General features: G+C 40.2%; 1 protein-coding gene across 1 annotated transcript in view; it reads right to left on the reverse strand.

Annotated features, from left to right (window-relative positions):
• Positions 1-23612, reverse strand: part of cpsf1 (cleavage and polyadenylation specific factor 1) — a 40046-nt gene that overhangs the window by 9166 nt on the left and 7268 nt on the right. Inside the window, exons 8-29 of the mRNA XM_028460854.1 lie at positions 22515-22654; positions 20554-20664; positions 20354-20447; positions 20185-20272; positions 19905-20048; positions 13581-13632; positions 12819-12892; positions 12661-12735; positions 11930-12010; positions 11526-11621; positions 11285-11458; positions 8318-8459; positions 7956-8134; positions 6694-6833; positions 6432-6606; positions 4721-4921; positions 4529-4618; positions 4309-4446; positions 4074-4226; positions 2780-2896; positions 2224-2314; positions 612-696 (exon numbers count right to left, since the gene is read on the reverse strand). Of these exons, the coding sequence (XP_028316655.1) occupies positions 612-696; positions 2224-2314; positions 2780-2896; positions 4074-4226; positions 4309-4446; positions 4529-4618; positions 4721-4921; positions 6432-6606; positions 6694-6833; positions 7956-8134; positions 8318-8459; positions 11285-11458; positions 11526-11621; positions 11930-12010; positions 12661-12735; positions 12819-12892; positions 13581-13632; positions 19905-20048; positions 20185-20272; positions 20354-20447; positions 20554-20664; positions 22515-22654 (2640 nt within the window). The remainder of the gene's footprint in view (positions 1-611; positions 697-2223; positions 2315-2779; positions 2897-4073; positions 4227-4308; positions 4447-4528; positions 4619-4720; positions 4922-6431; positions 6607-6693; positions 6834-7955; positions 8135-8317; positions 8460-11284; positions 11459-11525; positions 11622-11929; positions 12011-12660; positions 12736-12818; positions 12893-13580; positions 13633-19904; positions 20049-20184; positions 20273-20353; positions 20448-20553; positions 20665-22514; positions 22655-23612) is intronic.

Here is a 23612-nt window from a genome sequence, read left to right on the forward strand (position 1 = left end):
ACTTAAAAAAATTATGTAAACCTCTTTTGTTTACAGAGAGATGATAAATTAAAACCGTGACCCATAAAATTTGTGGCCACAGGGGGCGACAGTTCCCACTCTGCTGTTTCGTAGCTGCCATTAAGGAGGCTTCTAATGAGGACATTTCAATGGTTTTAGGCCACATTTGTAAAAACAGTGGAGGATCCCTTTAACGTAGCCCAAATGTTTTGCTAGTTTCCCCTATGTGTCAGAATACATCATGCAAAATGTCAGAGTTATATGACCGTGGAACTTCACAATATGAGGCAGATTGTTGTGAGGGTATAACTAAAGGTCTTTTAGACCATAGTTAGTTTGCTGTGCAATTAAGATGGAGAGAAAAGACTGCATCTTAATTGAAGGCTATTTGGATTAAGACTAGCAACTTTATTAAGGGCGACAATTTTGATAAACAATGAACATATTTTAGCAACATTTCCCGTAAGGCTTAAAATTCAGGTGAGTGGAATAGTGGAAGAAAAGCCCTGAACCAAACCAATTAAATCAAGGTCTGTGGAAATGAAGCTGTTCTGGGGAGCTGCCCTCCGTTTCATCAGACATCTGAGACATAGAAAGCAGGCAGCCATTACCGTGCGTTGGGAATGGTCTCCCAGCTCACAGGAGAGATGAGTTGAATGGAAAACTTCTCCTGCTGAGGGTTAATGTAACGCTCATCTGAAGAAAGAAAGACAAACATCAAGTTGACACAATGGTGTTGTGGTAGTTTATCATATAACACTGGTGGAAGCTGGTCTTTGTCTCTCTCTCTCTCTCTCTCTGTGTGCGTGCGTGCGTGCGTGCGTGCGTGCGTGCGTGCGTGCGTGCGTGCGTGCGTGCGTGCGTGCGTGCGTGCGTGTGTGTGTGTAAGTAAGTAACCTGGGAAGCAGTGTCAGTGCCCGATCCTTTCACTTGCCTGATCTTTTCAGACTCTTTCAACACATGCATGAAACGTGTCTACATCCGGTCGGCAGTTCGTGTACAATATTTAAAAGGTTGAAACCCTGCGATTTAAAAATAATTAGAAATGTATGTTTTCAGTTAATTCTGATTTATTTTGGTTTTTATTTTAATTTCTGGTTGGTTTTTGTTGGTAATGTGTTTTTGTATATGTCGTCTTAAGGTGGTTTGTCTTTTTTTTTATTAATAATTAAAAACACCACAAAACAGTCACATATTTACATTTACTATTAAAATATTTAAGGATGATTTACATTCAAATATCACGTCCCAGGAGCTCTGTTGTAAAGATTGCAAGTGAAGGAAGTAACGTGCATGCGTTGAAAGGATCTGAAAGGATCAGGCCCATGAAAAGGATCAGGCACTGACAGGGCCACCTAGGAAATCAGGGGGAAGCTGCTAGTGTAGAAATTGATTTAAGTAGCAGAAGCTTCAAGTATCACCATTGTTTGCTTTAAAAATAAAAGTCATGATTAAAGGGCCCATGTTAAGCTAAATCAACTTGTCTGTGCTTTAAACATTATAAAAGTGTTATTTGGGCTTCATACACATGTCCAAAGTGTTTTTTTCATTGATTCCCTCAATCGTTAGTTAGAGGGTGATTAGCTCCTTTCTTACTGCAGAGTGAGCCCAAACATCTCGCTACAATTTTATGACGCGTTCCCACTTTGATGACAAATTTGACGCAACAATGAGCTGGAGAAGCCACGCCTCCAGGAAGCTCTCTATTGTGATTGACATGTAAACAGACACGCCCACAAGGATGAGCATTTCAGCATCCTTCGTGCAGTGCTATGTATGTATTTTCTATAGTCTATGTATGTACCGGTGAACGCTCCGCCCCCAGGCTCTGTCTCGTGTTTATAAAGCAGCATGTGCTCGGCTATGGAGTGGGTGGGAGGGGGCCGGTCCGTCCTCTGGCCCTACGTCACCGTGTGGGGAGGAGGAAGTCAGTGTCCCGACTACAGACACTCCCACTCATGAATATGCATAAGTAGGCCGCAAATCAGCCCATTTGTGTAGAGTGACTTTTCAGAGGCTAAAATTCTGGAAAACAGGTGAGTTTGGGAAAATAAATCATAAATACTATGTTTTTGGGGTTCTTAGAACAAATGGAGATGGGTAAAAAAATAGCATGAAATGGGACCTATAAATATAACGTTTTTTTTTTTTGTATTTAGCACAATAAATGCTTACTGATGTCGTTTAACAAATAAAGGAATAAGAACTTATTTCTTCACGGACCTCTTTCTATGACTTCAAACTCTTTCTCCTCTCCGGTCATCCTGGGGATGCGAGTGCACAGCTCTTTCACGCTGGTGCACACTGCGTAAACCTGAAGGGGAAACATCACAAAGGACAAATAAAAAGAGACATCAAAGGTGAATCCTTTCAAAGCCACTGGAGTAGGTTTTGTTTCTTTTAGAAAAAAACTTTTCGGAAAAAGAAAAAACATTTTTTCTAGGTCTTGTTAATGTGTGTGTGTGTGTGTGTGTGTGTGTGTGTGTGTGTGTGTGTGTGTGTGTGTGTGTGTGTGTGTGTGTGTGTGTGTGTGTGTGTGTGTGTGTGCGTGTGTGTGTGCGTGTGTGTGTGTGCGTGTGTGTGTGTGTGTGTAAGTAACCTGGGAAGCAGTGTCAGTGCCCGATCCTTTCACGTGCCTGATCTTTTCGGACTCTTTCAACACATGCATGTGTGTGTGTGTGTGTGTGTGTGTGTGTGTGTGTGTGTGTGTGTGTGTGTGTGTGTGTGTGTGTGTGTGTGTGTGTGTGTGTGTTTATGTGTTAAGTGAGGAGACTCATGCCTTGGATTCGACGTGGTAGGAGACATAATGGACAGTGCATCTCAGTGGGATTTTTCTGACCGGCCACGGGGCATCGTAGGACAGATAGGTAGGAAGCACGCTGATCCTCAGCTCACCCTGAGGGCAAACAAGCACAAAGGACTCACACTCAAAAAGCTGCTGTATTACACCAACAAAACTGTTTACTATTGGGCAATACTAGGGGTGTGATGAGATCTCATGAGATTAAATTTAAGATTTCTCGCAAAATTTTTTTAATTTTTTTTTTTGTGAGCTATTCAAACTTCTATTAGTGACCTGTGGGGGCAGCAATGCACCTTTGCTACGTCTAGCCTGCCAGAACCTAAAGAAGGAGAAGGAAAAGGAAAAGAAGAAGAGGAGGAGGAGTACATTTTAGTTCTAGGCTGCGTCCAAATAGTCCCTTTTATCTCCTTTCCCCGGAAATGTTTAAGTGGTGGCTATGATAAAAGACCTGGATTATTACATCACATAATGGAAGTGCGTCTGATCGTCAAAACAAACGTGACCACCTTTTCTTAACTCCTCTCCTAACACTTTTCCTTAACTCTGTGACATCTTCCACGGGGCTAAGGAAAAGTGGATAGGAAAGAAGATAGGGGAGACTATTCGGATGCAGCCCTGGTTTCAATTTGTAGAAGAAGTTTATTAACAGTTAAAAGAACGTTTTGTTAATAACATACTTGGTCAGGCTCTGTTTGCACTATTTGCACTCTGTGTTGACAAAGTAGGACTTTGATTTGGTTTTGCACATAATATCGTTTGCACTTGAAAAAAAGAAAGAAATATATAATTTTATTTATTTTATTTTAACTTTTATACATTTTAGTTTTAGTTTCAATTTGTGGAAGAAGACGCTTATTAAAAGCTCATGCTTACATCATGCATGTAAAGCGTTATAACAAAACATTTTAAAATGTATGTGCAACTCGGTTAAATAAAAGTCTGTTGGTCCAGTCATATTTTGTCATTGTAGTTTTTTTTTAAATCTCGTCTCGTCTTGTTCTCGTGAACCCAATATCGTGTCTCGTCTCGTCCCGTGAGCTGCGTGTATCGTCACACCCCTAGGCAATACTATAGAAGAGTCACATGCATATGAGTCACCATCATCTCAAGATCACAAAGAAACGGTACAGGTTGTTTTTCTTAATGAAGCTGAATCTGATGCAGCAAACATTAAAGGTAGAGATACTGTAGTTCTGACCTCACAATGACTGAAATTCATTTTTATAAAAAGCTTTATATTGACCGTTCAGTGGGAATGTTCTGTGTGTACCTGTTTGTTAAAGTAGAGGAATCCCTTGGGGCAGTTGACGTTATGGAAAGGAGAGAAAGAATCAATGGACCCATCAATGGACATTGGGTGAAGCCTCATCGCACCCCGGGAAGTGACCAGCAACCAATGAGGAGAAGGGCCGCAAATAAACACCTGGAATTAAATCATAATCATTACTAACAAAGAATACTGAGGACAACTGTCTAGTTTAATAGATTAAGAAGTCATTTAATACCCCTGAGTATCCAGAGATATCCTCAAAGTATCGAAACCTGGCAATACGACCTCTGGCTACAGAATTGTCCTCACTCTCTGCCTTCTTATCTTTCTTTGGCTTGGTTTTTTTCTCTCTGAAGTTAATGTTGTGAGGCACCTGTGCAGTGAGTACAGACACATCATTAAACTGGACAATGTGAAGATGGCTGCACACAGTTTGCTTCAGAGTTTCACCTTACTTTTTTAAAGCGTACTTTCAAATTGTTTTGTGGCTGCTGCTGATCATAAGGAAAAGCCTCATAAATGAGAAGCTCCTGTTCCACATGGACCTGGAACAAACACAGAGTATGATTTGTTGGGATGTTTTTCTTTAATCTGTTTGATTGAAACACATGGAAATGTTTCTTTACACCACTAAAGTGGGAACTCACCAGTAAGTACGGCCTGCTGTGATTGTTGCCAAGTGAGACCAAAGCCACCTCTTTGACCAAAGGGATTTCTCCTTGTCGTTCTTCCTTTTTGCCCTCCCCCTGGGTAGCTGATTGGCCAGAGGAGCTGTCCACCAGCACTCTTTGGCCTACAGGAAAGTTCTTTACGAGAAACACCAATCTCCATTCAGGCAGCTGGTAAATCTGGAAGAAATGATTAAAATTTTGCAGCGTTAAGAGATGACCACATATATTGTTCCAATGATCTTCAACAAGAGCATATACTGCATAGTATTACACTGTGTGCACATTACTATAGCTTTTCATGAACACAGAATGCATTACATGTCAAAGTATTAAGTAATAATATTAATATTGCATTTTGTATAGTGGGGGCTTTCATGGCACTCAAGGACATGTTACAGAGAGTCAATTTCAAACTACAGAACAATAAAACCATTCAGAAGTTAAGATTCATGGTAGGCTTAACACCGATCATTCGGCCGATATTTAGCATTTTATGCAATTATTGTGATCGGCTGTAATGTCTTAATCAATGGCGTCATTGTCCAGATGAAACGTTCAGTCGATGCTCCCTTTGCAGTGTTTTAACGTCTCATTTACACTGAAAAGTTACACACCACCGACATGTTTGCTCGATGTGACACGGCTTTATAGTATTACACTAAAATTGGATGTGATAAACAGTGTCTTTCTGTTGGATATATCTTGTTTTTTAAGATGCTTTTCTATAATACCATGCCAGGGGTGACTTGGAAACAGGCTTGTAACTGGAGGGTCACTGGTTCAAATCCAACATGTGCCATCCCTGTGGGACGTTGCCCCTTAAAGGTACAGCTGGTAACTCTTATAAAAGTGACTTTTTGTCATATTTGCTAAAACTGTTACTATGTAAAGACAACATTACATGAAACTAGTAATTTGTAAAAAAAAAAAAAAAAAAAACGGGCTCATTAAGTCCCGCCTTCCCGCAAATTGCCAGAATACACCGCGACCGAGCAAAAAGAACCAATCAGAGCCAGGATTGTGTTTGATGGACTGTCGGACAGCTGTCGATGAGAGCCCCCGCCCCCTTCCGTTTCACATCTCCAAAAGTCGATACCTCCGTGTTACGGCCCAGGGTTGTTTAAGCCGCCACAAAGTAGATGGGGGGACCTAACATCAACGTTTAAGCTCAAATGGGGACTTTTAATTACACCCGGTGATTGGAAGTGTGTGTGATTGCAGCAGCGTGACCTGATTTGGCCGAGCCACAGCAATGCTCAGAGGTAGTGTGCCTATGGAGCTCAGTCCGGAGGAAGAGACGGATGAAGGAGGAAGAGCGAAGACACCAAATGCTCCCAGGTTGGTGTTTTTATTAGAAAGTAGCACACAATATCCTTACGAAGTGACCTGACAGTCTTTGTTGTGTGGATTACACGTCAGCCGGCTCTGGGGGAGGGACCTTGGAGGCAGGGCAGGAGAGCAGCAGAAAGGTTCTGAAAGTTGTACTTGTTCAAAGTTAAAGTAAAGTCCTCTCTCTCCTCCAACTTGCCGAATGCACTTTGAACTCTAACTGCGCTACACCGTGGCTGCCCACATGCTCCTCCGGGATGGGTTTAAAACAGAGAACACATTTCATATATGACCTGTATATGTGACAAAGTATATTCTAATCTACTGAACCATAACTTGTTCCACTTGTAACTCTTACCTCCATGACACCGTTCTCCCTGACGACCATGCACCAGGAAGTGGGTTCTGTTTTGGTCGTGCTTCCTTCACTTCCAGAGGGGGCAGTGGCACAGTGGTAGTTTTCCTCATTTGGCGGTGCTTGATTGGAACTCAAGTCTCCATAAAGCATTTCCTCTTCATCATCGACTACATTGCTGTACGAAACAAATCAGTCTTTCAGAAGACAGAAGGGGCGAGTAAATCTTCTTATTCCGCTAGGCACAGATGGAGGAAAAATTCACCTGAGATCCTGAATGATGGTTTCTGCTTCAGACTGACCCCTGATGGTGGTGTCCTCCCTGAGGGAGGAGTTTACTTTGTTTTCTGTAGTGAAGATCCCGCTTATGTCGCGGTATGCACACAGAGCGACCACACGAGATTGCTGCCAAATGAATGAGATGCTTGTTTAAATAGGATAATTATAAATGTAAATTTAAAAATATGATGATGTCGTAATCATAATGATATTGTAATTGAGTTTAGATAATTTACTTTGTAATTGTAATTGCCATGAAAGTTCTATAAAAATTGTCAATTATAATTTAACTTAAAACTGGTGAACCATGTTACAGTTCTACACATATATAGTTAACTATTAAAATATGTTTCATATCAAGCTTTCACACATTTTACCATTTAAAACAAAAAAACATGGTCATTAACATTCCCCACCAAAAATAAACGAAACAAGGGCAATTACTCCAGCGCGCTTCTCATTTTCTAACTCCATCAAGATATTGATACCCTGAAGCCACACACCGAATTTGGTTATCCTATCTTAAACCATTTCTGAGAAAAGCTGTCCCCTTTAACTCAGACGGACAGACAGAGCTCAAACCTATATCCCCCTTCCACACTTTGTGGTGGGGGATAATAAATTGAAATCAACGGCTACTGACACAAAAACTCACACCAAAAATATTAAAACCTATATGTTCATTGATTATGAAGCCTAACAAGGCTTAGATGATAGATATTTGTATTAAGTGTATTTCACAGCTGTTTTATGACCCATTATCATAAGAGATGCTAACAGAAAGCTAACACAAAAAGAAATGTTTACTTTTTTTGGGTTATTTATTTCAGGCACCGTAATTGTGATTAATTGTAATTGAAATTCAGTAGTTGAGAACGCAATTCTAATTGACTTTGAGGATAGAAAATTATTGTAATTTAATTGTAAGGCAATGTAAAATGCTAGTCACTATAATCATAATTAAATTGTAATTGAACATGGGTAATTGAAAACGTAATTGTAACTGAAAAATCTAAATCACCCCAACCCTGCCCTTTACCCTAACTGCTCGTGTTGTACGTCGCTTTTGATAAAAGTGTTTTCCTCGGTTCAAAAACATATTTAATGAAGTCTTTAAACAAGTATTTACAATGGAAAAGATGGAAATATGTGCCTGAAAGATAAGCAAGGTGTGGAGGATGGACAGATTCAGAATACTTGAAGTCGAGTGACCTTGCGTGTGTGTATGTGTGTGTGTAATAGACTAACAGTGGAAATTTGTGGCTTCTGCAGAGACAGCCTGTGTGTCTTTCCCATGTAGGAGTCCGTCTTCAACACAAACATGGTGACCACACCTTCTGCTGTCATGATAACCACATAAGGGTCTGCAACAGAGCAATGCACAATGGGGGAACCCAGGTCCACTGGGATGAAGTGGAGCTGTCGCACTGAAAGTACAATTAAAAATGAAGAAACAAAGTGTTGAGAACAAAAAAAGGTTACCTTCAGTCATAATTAATATTATTCGTGAAACAGTCACATCTACAGTCGATGTTGGTGGCTCCCTTTACACAGTTTGTCCAGTCATCATACCCATTTCCTAACCCTGTAATAAGAATTAAATCTTCTACCTCCTTCGAGGAGTCGCAGGCCCATTGGAGACACCTGGATAATGTATTTGTTTTCACCAATGTTCCCAGCATACACAGTGGGTCCTTGAGTGGCAAACCCACTGGTATCCAGCTCCATGATTTCCTTTCCTGTTTGAAGAATCTACCAGAAAACACAAAGGTGCCGAGAGGCAAAATGTCATTGCCAGCCATACAGAGCAAAACTGAGGTAGCACTGGTAGTTAATCAGCACAGGAAAACCAAAGCAGCAGGACCAAAAAATAAATAAAACTAACAAGGCACAATACTACATCTACTGGTTGCAGCATGTGAAAAAATATAATGAGAGAAGTAGTGCTTTGGGTAAAAATAAAAAGGAAGCTTGGTTTTGTAAAACTAATAATGGAACTGGTAATGCTTTGTTTTATTTCATCCTTCCTGACCACCAGAGGCGGTACTTCAAGCACTGAATGCATTTGCAGGTTAAGTATTATACCAACAAAGTCACATGTGACCCAGAGGACCCTGTGAGTCTATAACTTTCGGTTTAGTCCGAAGCACAGTCTTTTTAATCTTCTCACTGTAAGCAGGTTTGTTAATCGCGTGCTTCGGCAGCTTGTTTACCGAGAAGGCTGAAGCTATATTTGCTAGCGTCGTGCTGGTCGGTCTGTAACGTGTTGTTGGAGTTGCTGGCAGCTTGTCCACCCTCCAGGAGCTGCAGCAGCTCATCCTCGGACGCTGTGGTTCGCCTCCCCGTGACAGAGTTGGACGCCCCGGGCAGGTTGAATTTGTGTACAGCTGGTTTCTGTTGCCATGCCGCACAGTGCGGGAGGTAGCGTCTTACGCTTCCCCTTTCCCGCATTAATGCAGTTTTAGTCATATTCACTTATTTATAGTTATAGGTGAAGGTAGCGTCTCTTGCTCCCCTCTCCCTGTACTGGTGCGTCTTTATTTATTATATATGTTTTTATAGGTGAAGGTATCATCTTCCTGCTCCCCTCTCCCTGTAGTGATGCAACTTTAGTTATTATATATTTGCCTTTATAAGTGTTTGCCTATAATAAGTGATGGCAGTGTTGTCGCTCCCCTGTCCCTGTATTGGTGCAGCTTTGTGTTTGTCGTACACACGCTTATTGGCAACAACAGTGTTTTCACTCTCCTCTTATAGCATGTTTCTACTGGCGGTATCGGCTCTACTCGGCTCGGCCCTACTCTATTTTTGCGCGTTTCCACTGGGAAAAAGTACCTCCTCTGTGGTACCTGGTGCTGCTTTTTTTAGTACCTCCATTGAGGTTCCAAAAAAGCAGCCCTTGTCTCAACATGTAACAAAGGCTCAAAGCAGACACTGATTGCGTCTGAGAATTATTACAGCGCAAACTCAGAATCACCAACACACGCACATAGAGGAAGCATTTGGCCACCATTGATTTTTGTGATCTTGTGAAAATGGCAGCAAAAAAGTGCAATCCATGGAGACTGGCAGTTTTGTGTCAGGTTAGTGCTCAATGGAAACGCTCCGGAAAACCAGTATTGGGTCCCAGAAGCGAGGAGTGTGGAGCCGTGTAGAGCTGAAAACGCCAATGGAAACACGCCATTAGTCAGTGTTACTGGTTGCCCTGCCAATTAGCCACTGCTGCTCTATTTCCCCGACCCCAATGAATCCCTCTTGCCTTGTTCTTGAACATCTGCAGAAGAACCTTTCAGAGGACCCCTGTATGGATTGCAGTTATACGGCCCGGGCATTAAGAACGGTCAGACTGGCGGAGGTTGAGTAGCTCTTGGGTGAAATCCCATTAACCCAGCCGAACCAGCCCTGATCCAGTTGCCACCAGCCCAACATTTGGAAGGCTGAGCAGGTGGAGGCATTGTGACTCCTCATGACCTTGTTAGTATTAAGCATCCAGAGCTTGAAGCACTGCCTCTGGCGATCAGAAAGGATGAAATAGAATAAAAGTTGCATGTGTAACTATGGTTCTATGAATCCTGGATTACCGTAAGAGCGGTCAGTGATTCGGAATCCTCATATTCAGCGAGTAAGATTCTGAAGAGACTTTGCATCGGACTAAACCAGAAGTTATAGTGACTTTGTTGGTATAATACCCACCATCAGAGGGTGTCATTCAGTGTCCCACCTCTGGCATTCATTCAGGATTCATAGAACCAAAGTTACATATGCAACTTTTATTTAATGCAATCTGCTTTTGATTTGCAGTTCATTTACTATTGCACTCATTTTAATAACCTTTGTAATCCGTCTACTGATTCTTATCATGGTTACATCTGCATTTGTTTACAGACTGATGGTATGTGCAGTTAACCTTGTCTGCCAAATGGATTCTCCTGGTGTTCACAAACACCAGAATCCATCTTGTGCTGTTCCCAACTTTGCCTTTCAAAACTGAAGTGAAACGTTTAGAACCAATAATGAGGCAGTGTTGTGGTTTATGATGGGATATCTGGGTGTGGCGAAGGCAGAAGCCCTGAAGCAACACTGGCGCATGCGCAGTTGCGGAGAGAGGAACTAGCAGGGCTACCGCTATTAACATAGCTCCAAATCAAAATAGAAAGATGAACGTGTGGAAGCTGCTATAAACTCAGTTTTAGAAGAATCCAGCATTTCCTTTTGAAAGTGCAACAGTGAGAGGCACTTTGTGCAATTTTGGACAGTAAAGACGGCAAAGCAGAGCCTTGTTGTTGTAGCAGCGTCTCTGCGGCGCATGCCAATGATGACATCATTTGTTACCGTGTGATTGGCTAAAATAAATCATGGTGGACAGGCGCTTTGCCCAATCAGCTTCAAGCATTCTGTTCATGTCCCTCCCTGGCTCTTGCCAGGTTAATGTGCAGTATATATTCACCTAATTTCATAGCCCTGGAAACAACCAATAACATCTCTAACAAATTGCATTAAAAAAAATGTTAAACTAAAAGCCAAAAGAAGAAGGAAATACCTGTAGGCCTATCAAGTGTAAAATATGTATTATTCACCATAGTTGAATCCTCCCTGCTCAGAATGAGAAAGCCATGCTTCTGAGCATCATCCTCCATTGGTCGCTCTGCCTTCGTTTTTTCCTCTTTATCTGCCTCCTGTTTCTCATTTCCCCCGTTTTCACTTTCCTCACCAGTCTCAGTTCTTTCCTCCGATTCATCACCTTTGTTAACCTGTGTAAAGAGGAAGCTTTTAATAGGGAGGAAAAAAGCTGACCAGTGAGCAGACAAAGGTCGCTACTTTTTTCTCTTCCTTCACTTCGTTTGCGATGACAGTCCACATGTCATGACAACCTGGCAGCTCAAATGTGGTGACAACTTGAGGTCGAATGCTCCTCTGTGGAAAAAAAAAAAGAATAAAAGCTGAGAGAACAAGATCATCATGCTGGGTGTTTGAAAGAAAAAAAAAAAGCAGATCACAGTTGTATCTGGTGTGTTTACAGGCTACTCTGTCGATCTCTGAGGCAGCCCATGGTAGACCCAGACTTCACTTTTGCACCGTCATTGTGAACCTGTGGCAGATGGACTTTGCAACCACAGGTTTTAGCACGGTGCAATTATAATATACACTTGTACAACAATGCATACACATACGCATGTGCACCAAAAAAACTAGAAGGTCAGTGACTGTGTGTGGAATTTCACCTGCAGTACGGACAGTGCACCATTCTTCCCGTAGCCTGAGCACACCACGACCTCCAGGTCAGGGTCAGAGCTACTCTGAAACTGTGGGAAAAAGCAATCAAAGAATCCCTTTGAGTCACAGCTTAACATTATGTACAGATTCTAGACATTAGATTTTATTATCAAAAGTTAAAAGCTTTTCACCTCACGTGAAAAGCTCTTGCGTTCGATTACCAGAGAAAATGTATAGTTTTAGTTTAAATTGGATAATCAAATTGTTCCTGCAATGCATGAGTAGATACGACTTGAGAACAAGCCATTTAAATCTAGCAGAACTTCATACTTTACCGACAATGTGGCAGTTTTATACTAATGCTTAGGCTAAATCCAGTAAAAGGAAGTGCCGGGGGACGTTTAGTTGATACTAAAAAAAAAAACACTTAAAAAATATTTCTATTTGCTATTATTTCAGTAATGAGCTATTCCTTGGACCTATTTACAAATAGATTTCCGATTTAAAAGTTAGTTAATACATAGATAGCAGTAAATCATTTCTGGTTACTGCTCTTTGCAAAAGATGTTGCTTGGATAAACAGCTCATTTGTCATTGCAACTGCTTGAATCTTATTCGAGCTCGTACTCTTTTGAAACTTAAATAACTTGAAAAGTGGCAGCAAAACAGTTTCATCATAAAGTCCTATTTTGTGTGTGTATCAGTACAATCAACTGTGTTTAGTCACTAATATGTGCACCTCCTCTGACAGGAAAGCAGGTTCTCCCATGGAAGCGTTGTTACAAGGTCCGATGTTGAGGATGCTGTCACACACCTACAAGAAGACACAATTAATACATAGCGCTAGTACATAGTCAGTGTAGTTTTATTCAGAGAACGTCTCTTCTGGTCTTTTACCTCAAAGGAGTAGGTGGCCAGCTGAGTGCCTGACTGGGCCTCACTGCCATAAACTTCTATCTCATCCACCTCATCTGAAATACATTTAAAACACAAACAAGCAGTGAGTTTTAGAATGTCTGAGGGTTTATTCAGCCAAGTTATGAGACCATTGGTAAACTGCCCAGTGTTGCCTTTACCAGCTTTATTACACAGTCAGTTAGTCCTCCTCACTTTAGAGTAATTGAAACTCCAAGCCTATCTTGAAGATATAAAGCCCTGCATGAGATGCAAAAAGGATTTTATTTGGTCCGAAACCCCCTCAGAACAAATTACCAGAGTAAACTTTGGATGACATTACTGTGGCACCCAGGCCCTAAGTGAAAAACAAGATGTTATTTTTGAAACTCATTAGCTCTCATTGTAAGCAAATCGAACAATTCATTAGTCAGGGTCTGTGCGTCAGGACCTTCCTGGTGGTCGCAGCTGTGCTAACTGGGGCGCACAATGAGTTGCAGAAACAGCGGTACAATATGTGAGAGTTGGCCTGCTCATTTTGAAATGTCTGATTTTTTAGTTTATGACTCCATAAGTGACGTGAAAATCCTTTTTTGTATTTGTCGCTGTAATAAAATGAATTGAATATTTTATCCACTGACTACCTATTTGAATAAGACAGCTTTCATTTTCATTTGTATAGGATTTTTTTCATTCTTTTACACAACATTGTCATGTCGTCACTGTTAATTCAAACACTACATAATGAAAGCGATTTGAACATACCTGTCCAGTTTGTGGAGGATTCAATTTTCTTCTTCTTGCTGGGAGGCTCCTCCTGGAATTCATGAACAGCCATTAACTCAAGATGCAATGTTGGTATTAAAGTATCCTTGCAACCCTCGCTAAATTAACTCCCTGAGCCACAAAGAAAATTCAAATAGACATGTCATTGTGAAACTGCAGTCACTATATATGTACTACACTACTGCGCCGATATTTAGCATTTCATGTAATTAGTATGATCAGCTGTAGTGTTCCGATCAATGACATTGTGGTCACGTTGAAACTTTTTGTAGATGCTCCCATTGCATTGTTGAATCCATCTCATTTACTTCAAAGACGTTCCACACCATGTTCGCTGTACGTGACACAGCATTATAGTACAAGCATTTCACTCGCATTTGTGCACAAGGAGAAAACTTATGTGAAAATGAACTTGTAGCTCAGTTGGAGCGAAGTGGCTGGGCACGGTCTGCTTTCCAGCTCTGAAAGCGGAGTCAGCAACTGCTAGAATCTGTGTGTGTGGAGGAGCATGTTTTGTTTATCAGGTCCGTGCAGCCGAAGAGTGAAGGGAGAGTTTGAAGAGGCGCTCTTTAATACTGGACGTGTGTGTGTGGCCCACCTCCGCTGTGCACCTGGAAATAGGGACTTTAAAGGGGTAATATTATGACAAATTAACTTATAATGGTTTTGCTACAGTGATATACATCCCTTTAGCCTCATTCATAGGGCCAAAGTTGAAAAAGTTCTGTTTCCTCCCTCCCTGGTGATTCCACATTTTGTAAAAAATAATTTTCCTCGCGTTATGAAGTCACAACATGGAAACTCCTCCCCCCGACTTGGCTCCTCCTACCCTAAAAGAATGTGAGCTCCTCCCTCTCAAACTACCTCACAGGTAAAACCAACACTGTGGTTTAATATAGAATATACATTATACTTTGTCATATATGTAAAGCTACATACACAAAATGTTTTCTCTACATTAAAACTCTCCCTGAGGAGCAGTGGGCAGCCACGGTGTAGCGCCCAGGGAGCAGTTAGGGTTAAAGGTCCCATATCTTGCTATTTTTCCACCCATCTCCATTTGTTCTAAGAAGCCCAAAAACAAAGTTGTTGAGGTTTATTTTCACAAACTTGCCTGTTTTCCAGAGTTTTAGCCTCTGAAAAGTGACTTTATGAGCAACTCTACACAAACAGGCTGGTTCGCGGCCTACTTATTCATATTCATGAGTGGGCTTGTCTATGAACGGTACACTGACTTCCTCCTCCCCACACAATGACGTAGGGCCAGAGGACAGCCCACCCTCCTCCCACACACTCCATAGCTGAGCTCACGCTGCATTATAAACACAAGACAGAGCGTGGGGGCGGGGCGTTCGCTGGTACATACATAGGCTGTAGAAAATACATACATAGCATTGCGCAAAGGACGCTGACATGCTCACCTTGGTGGGCGTGTTTGTTTACATGTCAATCATGGCAGAGGGCTTCCTGGAGGCGCGGCTTCTCCAGCTTAGTGTCGTGTCAAATTTGTCATCAAAGTGGGAACGCGTCGTCAAATTGGAGCGATGTGTTTGGGCTCACCTTGCAGTAAGAAAAGAGCAAATCACCCTCTAACTAACGATTGAGGGAATCAATGAAAAAAACACTTTGGGCATGTGTATGAAGCCCAAATAGCACTTTTATTATGTTTAAAGCACAGAAAAGTTGATTTAGCGTAACATGAGCCCTTTGATATTAGGGACTGATCAACATCACACAGTGATAGACCAGGGAGATTAAAACCAGTTTGCCTACAATTTCAAGCCTGCTCCCTTAACCTCTAGTCCTTTTATCCACAGAAAATATATTTACGTCCAGTGTATAGAGTGTCCAGTATATAGTCTAAAGCGCAGTGTGAGAGCTCACGATCAGTTCCATTTTTAGTAGCCGTTATATCGCCTCGTATCACCTTGGCTTTGACATGATCTGACGTGTTTATGACAGCAGTTGGACAAAACAGCAGACTATCATCTTAAATGGACTGAGGATGACAAGAAAGTGACGAAGTAGCTCTGTTAAGAGTTTGAAACAGCTGACTGACTCCGCTGCTGATGTGATAAACACACCGTGGAGCAACGTTTGTCAAACTCACAACCACAAAATAAATATAAACCTCAAATATTATGTTGTTCGGGTTCTTATAACAAATAGAGATGTGTGAAAAATAGCATAATACCTTAAAGCAACAGTGAGTTTTGCAATGCCACAGAACCAGGAAATATTTCTGCTGATGGAGGCTTTGCAGCACAGTTCCAGTGTCGCGTGCCTTATCAACTTGATCTCCAACTCTTGTAGTTGACACAGCACACAGTTCAAAGGAGTAAATTAAATGGTTTTCAAGTGCCAGAGTGAAGTTCACATTTACATGTTTGTTGTGTGGAGGTTTGGCAGGTGCATTTTAAAAAGCGGAGCCATACTTTTGACTGCTTGCCATCATCCTACTGACGTCATTATGCTCTTGCGCATGCAATGTTGTGTTAATATTCTGCATAGAAACCTACCACTTCTTCAGCTCCCTCACAGTCACTAGGATGCGTTTAAGAACCGAATCATGGTAACATTTGAGTTTACATGAATCCATACCAGGTAGTACCATAGGAATTAGGTTGGAACATAAAAAATACCGGATTCGGTACACATCCCTATTCATATGATCGGATCAGTGATCGTTTTTTGCCCCCTACGCTACACAATACTCCATCACTACCGAGTGACACTCCAAATAAAGTCTCACTTGTAGCTGTGGAGGGCACTTTAATGGAGGGGGAGACCATAAATAAGACAGTCAAGATTGGGACACCCTCCTCACTTCATCAGAAAATGAAAACACTGAACAAAAAACATCCTGCCATGGCAAACAAGTAACCATTACAATGAAAATACCACTACATTACACTTATTACAAATTACTTTGGAAATAAGAGGTGGGTAGAAACGAGTTACATTTACTCCGTTACATGAACTTGAGTAACTTTTTGAAAAAGATTTATTGAAGCATACTTCTACTTTTATTTGAGTAAATTTGTGATGTATTTTTTCTACTTTTACTCCTTTACAATTCGAGAGCGGGAATTTCATTACTTTTAACATCAGTCTTTTTTTTCTTCGAAGAAACGTTTATATCCTGCTCTCAGAGAAGCTGTTTCATTTGCAGTATCTCAAACAATCCGAGTCATTCATTGGTCTATGGCTCTCCTGCATTATCCTATACAACAGGGAACAACCAATCAAGTGTTGACAATCAAACATCGCGAGACTTCCACCGGTGGCGATACATCCAGCTTATCTTATTAATGTGACCATGGCGGACAATGAGCAGCCATTTACAACTTCGGTGGAGACAGTCCACCCCTGGCTTCACATAGAGTGCATGTTTTCTTTCACGGCATGCAATAAAAACAGCTATATTATGCGTGGCTGCCTTAGCCAGAAAAAACAGTTTGTCATTTCTGCATACAAGGACTCCACTTCTAATCTATGGAAGCATATCGCGGTAAGTTAAACTGTTTTTGCCTCAAAAAATGCAGGTCAACCTGGAAAGCCTGAGCTTATGTCACTCTTATATTTTAGCAGTTATTTTTGGTTTTTTAGTTCATTTATCTTTATACAATTAATACTGAAATAAAGTAAATAGGAAAATGAGGTTCAGTATCAAGAGGAGGGGAAGGCTTGAAGAGGGGATGGGGTGGTATAGAGAGGGGTGATGAGGAGAGGTGTGCAGGAGGAAGAGAGTGGGGGGGGGTGATGTACAGGAGGGAGGCAGAGAGAGGAAAGGGTGATGTAAGGAAATTATGTAAAGGAGAGAAGGTGAATTTGCTTTTATTTGTCACATTTTCCTTACAAAGCGTTTGAATGTATAAGTTCTGAGAATAGATGTTGTGATTTTGATGTTTTTTGAATAAGTAAGATGTTACTCAGTATTTGACTACTTTTCCACTGAGCACTTTTTCACTCTTACTCAAGTCAGTATTTGGGAAGACTACTTCTACTTTAGTAAACTTAATTTACATGTAAAAATACTTTAAATCGATTACCGTTTTTGGCTACTCTACCCACCTCTGCTTTGGAGTGATTCCACAAGTCTTTCAACCCCTTTACCAGTTGGCTATTCCTGAATGAATGTTGCCAGGGCTGCACAATCAAGTCAAATGTCAGCATGCAGTAAGATTTGCTAATTTGGTTCATCTTTCTAAACCACACTTTAGTAATTTTCTATTTTTTATTTATTTCTTGATCATTTTTTTATTATTTGCAAAAATGTTCATATCATTGTGTGTTCTTAGAAGGTGGCATACAGAGAGGAAATATTACTTGCAAATACATACAGTAATAATGAACAAAGGATAAATAGGTGACAGGTCAAAATAAAACATGTAAGATAAAGATATGTCCCTCTGTTCTCAGTCATTACAACAGTATGAATAGAAGAAAAGTAAAGTAAAATACACCCCTATCCAGCCCATATACACCCACCCCACCCCGAGGACCCCTCGAAAGGTGTGAGGAACATACTGGAGACATGCGGAACTTATGCAGTTTTCTCCTCCATTTAGCCAATGCAAAACGCCTCGCTATTTAGAGTAACTAAACTTCAAAACCAATATTTTTCCTACAGAAAACTAATTTAATTGGGTGTGAAGTAGTGTTGCTCCTAGTCCAAATCTTAACATTTTAATCTAAGTATTATATTTTAAATTGAATATTTTTAAAATATTAGATTACATTTTAATCTTTAAAATGTGGCATATGTTGTTGTAAAAATGTAAGAGTGACTGCCCTCTATGAGTTTAAATCTGGCTATCACAACTGAATTTTGCTATCGGCTGAGAATAGTTTGTGACATTTTGGTGGCTTCTTACGTCCCTGTTAACCCCGTCTCTTCTTCAAAAAACTAGCACCTGTGGACTCTGCAATCTGTGGCGAGTAGGTTAGATTGAGAGAATTGTGAATAGAGGTATAGGGAATATTGAGTAGGTGGTTATTATAACAGATTGTGCTTTAGAGATTTTATAGAAAAAACTGGGTGTCTCTTCACTGCTCCAGGAGCACCGCCCATAATATGTTTTTTTTAATCATCCCCCTCGTGGCAGGTCAGCCAAAACCTCAGAGTTTAGTCACTCTTTAAACTCTTATATCCCAGGCACTTCTTGCCAAAAATCACATTCCCATAACAAATAGTGCTTTTACGTTTATAAGTTTCTATATGACCTACATGGCTAATTTTTGTTCATATTGAAGTACGGCCCTTAGTGGTTACAGATGATGTAAAATTTTGGAAGATATTGAATGACAATAAATCATGTTTTAAAAACAGAAATCTGTAATCCTCCCAAAAAAAAAAACTAGAGATTTACATCAAATTTAAAGCCAAGTCTCATTAGCGAAGGCTGTAAGAGCAGAAATAGTTGAACTAATATATGGACATCAACTGCAGCAAGTTTGGTGATAATAATAAACATTAGGCCAAAGATACACGTTTTCTACAAAAAAGTTCTACTTTGCCACAACTGTGCCAGAGTTTTCCACAAGTTTCAGTCAAATTGATTCCAATCATTGTTAGTCTGTTTGACCACTAGGTGTTGCAAATTGGCTTGAAAAAAATACATATCCATTTACATTTAGGTCTCTGCGGTAATAATTTTAGTTCCACTCTTTGGTGCCGTTACAGATGTGCCTAGTTCAGCAATGCTTTGACCAATCAGAATGCTTGATACAGCATTGGAAAGCTGAGAGCCTGTAGAAATTGGTGATGTCAAACACTGTGAGACCGGACTTTAGCCCTGGTCAATCAGAGCTTGGTAAAGGAGGGACCGGCTATTTTAGGCACAAGCACAAAGTGCTCATTGGACAGATTTCTATGTGTGCAATGGCGGTTTCTGTCTGACTACGCGATTTGGATTTAGCAAAATATGGAGTTTTTATTAGAGCAACTTTGATAAGAAACAACAAAGGTAAGACACAATTTGTCATCATTGCTGACTTTTTCTGCTGTTTTTTTTCAGATTTTGTGGCATTGTTTTGGTGCGTAACATACCCGACCTGTGTATCAGTTGATTCAGCTCGGCCTGTAGTTTCACGTAGGCTCTTGTTATAGAGCTCTGTGTTTACACGCAAACAATGGGCGAGTATATAGAAGGTGTTATGAAATTGAACCAATATTTCAAATCGAAAATCTGCATTTTTAAGTGCACAATGATTTGAAAGACCATAATGTATCAATTTAATGTAACAAAGAAGAAAAATGTTTCTCCGTGCTGCATTTATACCAAATGTCACCAAACGTGCCTGCTTGTCTTTCTCCTTCTCTTTGTCCTGCTTCTCTTTGGTCTCCTCAGTGGGCGCCTCTTGAAGCTTCTCAATGTATTTCAGGAGCAGAGAATTTCCCAGACGCGAGCCAAGGAAAAGATAGCCGGGCTCCATCGTCACCATCTGAAGAAGCACAGTGCAGAAAAGTCAAGGGTATTTTACTCCATAAAGATCTTAGAAGTGATTTGAATCTGAATTTCCTCCATTCTGTACACAAACCACCCAGAACAAACGTGACTTGTTAAAAAGTATAACTCACGCAGGTTGTCAGGACACTGGCGGCGGCTTTGTCAAAGTGAAATGCTCGCACACTCCTCAAGCCATCAGTAATGAGTGTCAGCACATAGCTGAGGGACAGCAAAATGAAAAACAAATGGTAAAACAACAGTGGAGTTTTGCACACGCTAATAGCAGTTTCAGGGACTCACATTTCTCCTCCTTTCAGGGAGATCACCATCTTATCGTAGTCAATGAAGTCTGACTGTGCACAGTCCAGTGTGATCTTTACTTCTTCCTGCACACCTGAAAGGAAAAAAAAAGCGGTCAGTGGCAAAAATCAAATTTTTCAGTGTGTGCAGTTTCACAGGATGCTTCATACGATCCAGTTTCTGAGAGTCCTTCTACGTACGCAGGGGGAAAGCAGTGGTCCCGTTGGTCTGTGAGTTTAGGGAGACTCCGTACGGGGGGACGCTCTGGTTCAGATACAGCAGAGAGTTGACAGCAAACACCACAACGCCGCCTAGAAGGATTTTAACAGGGTCACTCACTCTGAGAAAATCTGGCTCTTAACAAAACCCATGCATCTCTGGATCCAACCTAATTTTCGATACAGTGATATCTACTGAGCAGTGTATGTTCACTTTCTTTTTTTATTTTCAGAGTATCACAGTGCATTCTTACATACATACATTTCACATCTGTATTCATTGCTGTACATCTTCGTCGTAAAACAATCACAAAAAGATTGATCCATTTTGAATACAACAGGACCACAAAACTTGTTTTTTTCTTCTTCAAAACGTTATCTACCCAAATTTTAAATCTAGCATCTAACTGATGGGGTTTGAAATCTGAATCATGTGCAACCTATCTGACGATCCAAAATGTATCTGATAATTTATACTCTATTTTAATTGCATTCCAAATTTTCAATGGAAACTTAACCCATGGATGAACCTATGTTCTTCCACCTTGCATTGTAATGCTGGTTACATACTTTTAGTAAGGGCTTGATTTGGGTCGAAAAATAATAATCTTTCAGCTTTGGAATTCCCATTCCACCTTTTTAAGAGCTGCAGTGTCTTATATCGCACTCTCGTTTTTTTCCCTTACCAAACAAACCTTGAGAGAATCCTATCTCACTCAACAACCTGCTTCACACTAATTTCACCTGGAAGGGCCTGAAACAAAAACTAAATTCTAGGTAGGATATTAAATTTAATGGATTCTATTCTTTGAGTAAAACTCATAAAATGATTAAAGTTCCACCGTGATATATCACTTTTTAGATCCTTTAAGAGAGGATCAAAGTTAATCTTTTTAATTGTGGATAATTATTTTGGTAATAATATCCCAAGATATTTTATTGCCCCTTTATCCCACTTTAAATGATATGTATATTTAAGTTCCTTGTATGTTCACTTTCATAGTATATTTGCAGGAAGCTGTCACACTAAATAATCTTAATTAAAGGTATGTTCACTGAGGGGTAGGGATGTAACAATTCACTCAACTCCCGATACGATTCGATTCACGATACTGTGTTCACGATACGATTCTGTCACGATTTACTTTACAAAATGGGAATGTAGACAAATGATGATTGAAAAATTTTCCTTTATTTTTTTTGGGAAAAAAACTAGAAAATACTGTACTATTTTCCTTTTATTTTTCATTGTCAAAAGAATCCCTTGGTAAACTATTCAAAACAATGCAATTTAACTAAAAATAAATCTTCAATGAAATAAATAAAGGAATTATACAAATGAAGGCAAAGCCTCTTAATTTAAACTCTGGTTCTATAGTAAACAATGCAAAACTGCATAATAGTTATTTTTCTTTTTAAAAGTGCAACTGAAGAAGTATTTTGTGCCTTAACAATTGGACTTATAAAAAAAACAAGTCTGCATTGTATTTACGTCAGATAGTTGTTTGGACCAGCAGAGGGCGCTGGTAACCCAGTGGTCGGTTGGGATACAGATATTCTGTGCAGTGAAGAAGAGATGCTATGCTAGCAGACAGAGCTAATAGAAAAACGTGACTTTTACAGATATTCACGTAATATTACAGATATTCTTTCGGTGCTAAAGAGGTAAGGAATCGTTTATGAACATGCTTAAGAGTAGAAGGCGGCCAGAAAGAGAGTAGTAGCAGATTCCGCCCGCTGCCTCAGCATTTGGACAAGAGAATGATAAATATGTAGCGCCCTCTGCCGTTTAAAAAAAGTACTGCGACTCAATTTTCAGGGAATCGATGTGAACCGTGATACCTATGAATCAATTTTTAACTGCCTTACGATTAATCGTTACATCCCTACTGAGGGGAGATTCTTCCTTTCCATCAGTGTCTGCAGGTGTGTCTCTGGCTCACCTATGGGTTTGGGCACAGCCATGACCTGCATACAGTCAAAGGGCAGATTACTGAGGGACCAGATGACAGGATGGACTTTCTGCATGATGTTTAGGGAGATGGCTACAATGCTGCAGGTGTCCTGACGCACCGCCACACGCCTGAAAAGATCAATCACACATAATTGTCAGATTCAGACCACTAAAATTCTCATACTAGTCCAGGGGTCTGAAAAATGTAGGGCCTCATGTGGCTCTTTGACTCTTTTGCAATGGCTTCCTATCGCTTAAAAAAAAAAAAAATTGAAATCAGAATCAGAATCAACTTTATTGGCCAAGGGTGTATGAATACACACGAGGAATTTCTTTTGGTGACCTGTGCTCTCTCAGGTAGTGTAACATTAAATAATAACAATCAACTAGAATAAAGAAAAATAAAGAAAATAAAGAAAAATAAATAAAAAAAGATGTATAAACATAAATATAAGAGTAGTTAGACTAATATGTGCAAACTAAATAAAAATAACAATATAGTAATAATAATAATAATAATAATAATAATAATAATAATAATAATAATGAAATAAAATAAAAATACAATAATAATAATAATAAGATAATAGTGCAGTAGTGCATTGATGAGTAGTGCAGGTGAACATTTAAATGAAAAAATTATGTCCATGAATATTTCGCAGTGACAGGTTGTTCCAGGGTTGTTATGTTTAGTTCCAGGTTATTTCACAGTAACAGAAACAGGTCTGACACTCTATGACTGTTTAGAGTTGATCATAATGACAGCCTGGGGGAAGAAACTGTTTTGGCGTACAGTGATCTGTAGCGTCTGCCGGAGGGGTGGAGTTTAAACAGATTGTGTGCAGGGTGTGAGGGGTCTGCAGTGATGCTACCTGTCCGTTTCCTGACCCTGGACAGGTATAAGAGTTGTTATCTTCTTTCAGAGAGTATTATTGATTAATGACACTGGCACCAAAAAACATCATGATATAACAATTTGTCAACCTTAAAAATAAATCACATTGTGCAATAACTGCCACCTTTCCTTTCACCTTTAATCTAAGTGAGTGGTTCACAAACTTTTTTGGCTCAAGTACCCCATTTCTCT

The sequence above is a fragment of the Gouania willdenowi genome, chromosome 11 (assembly GCF_900634775.1).
Source record: "Gouania willdenowi chromosome 11, fGouWil2.1, whole genome shotgun sequence".
NCBI lineage: Eukaryota > Metazoa > Chordata > Actinopteri > Blenniiformes > Gobiesocidae > Gouania > Gouania willdenowi.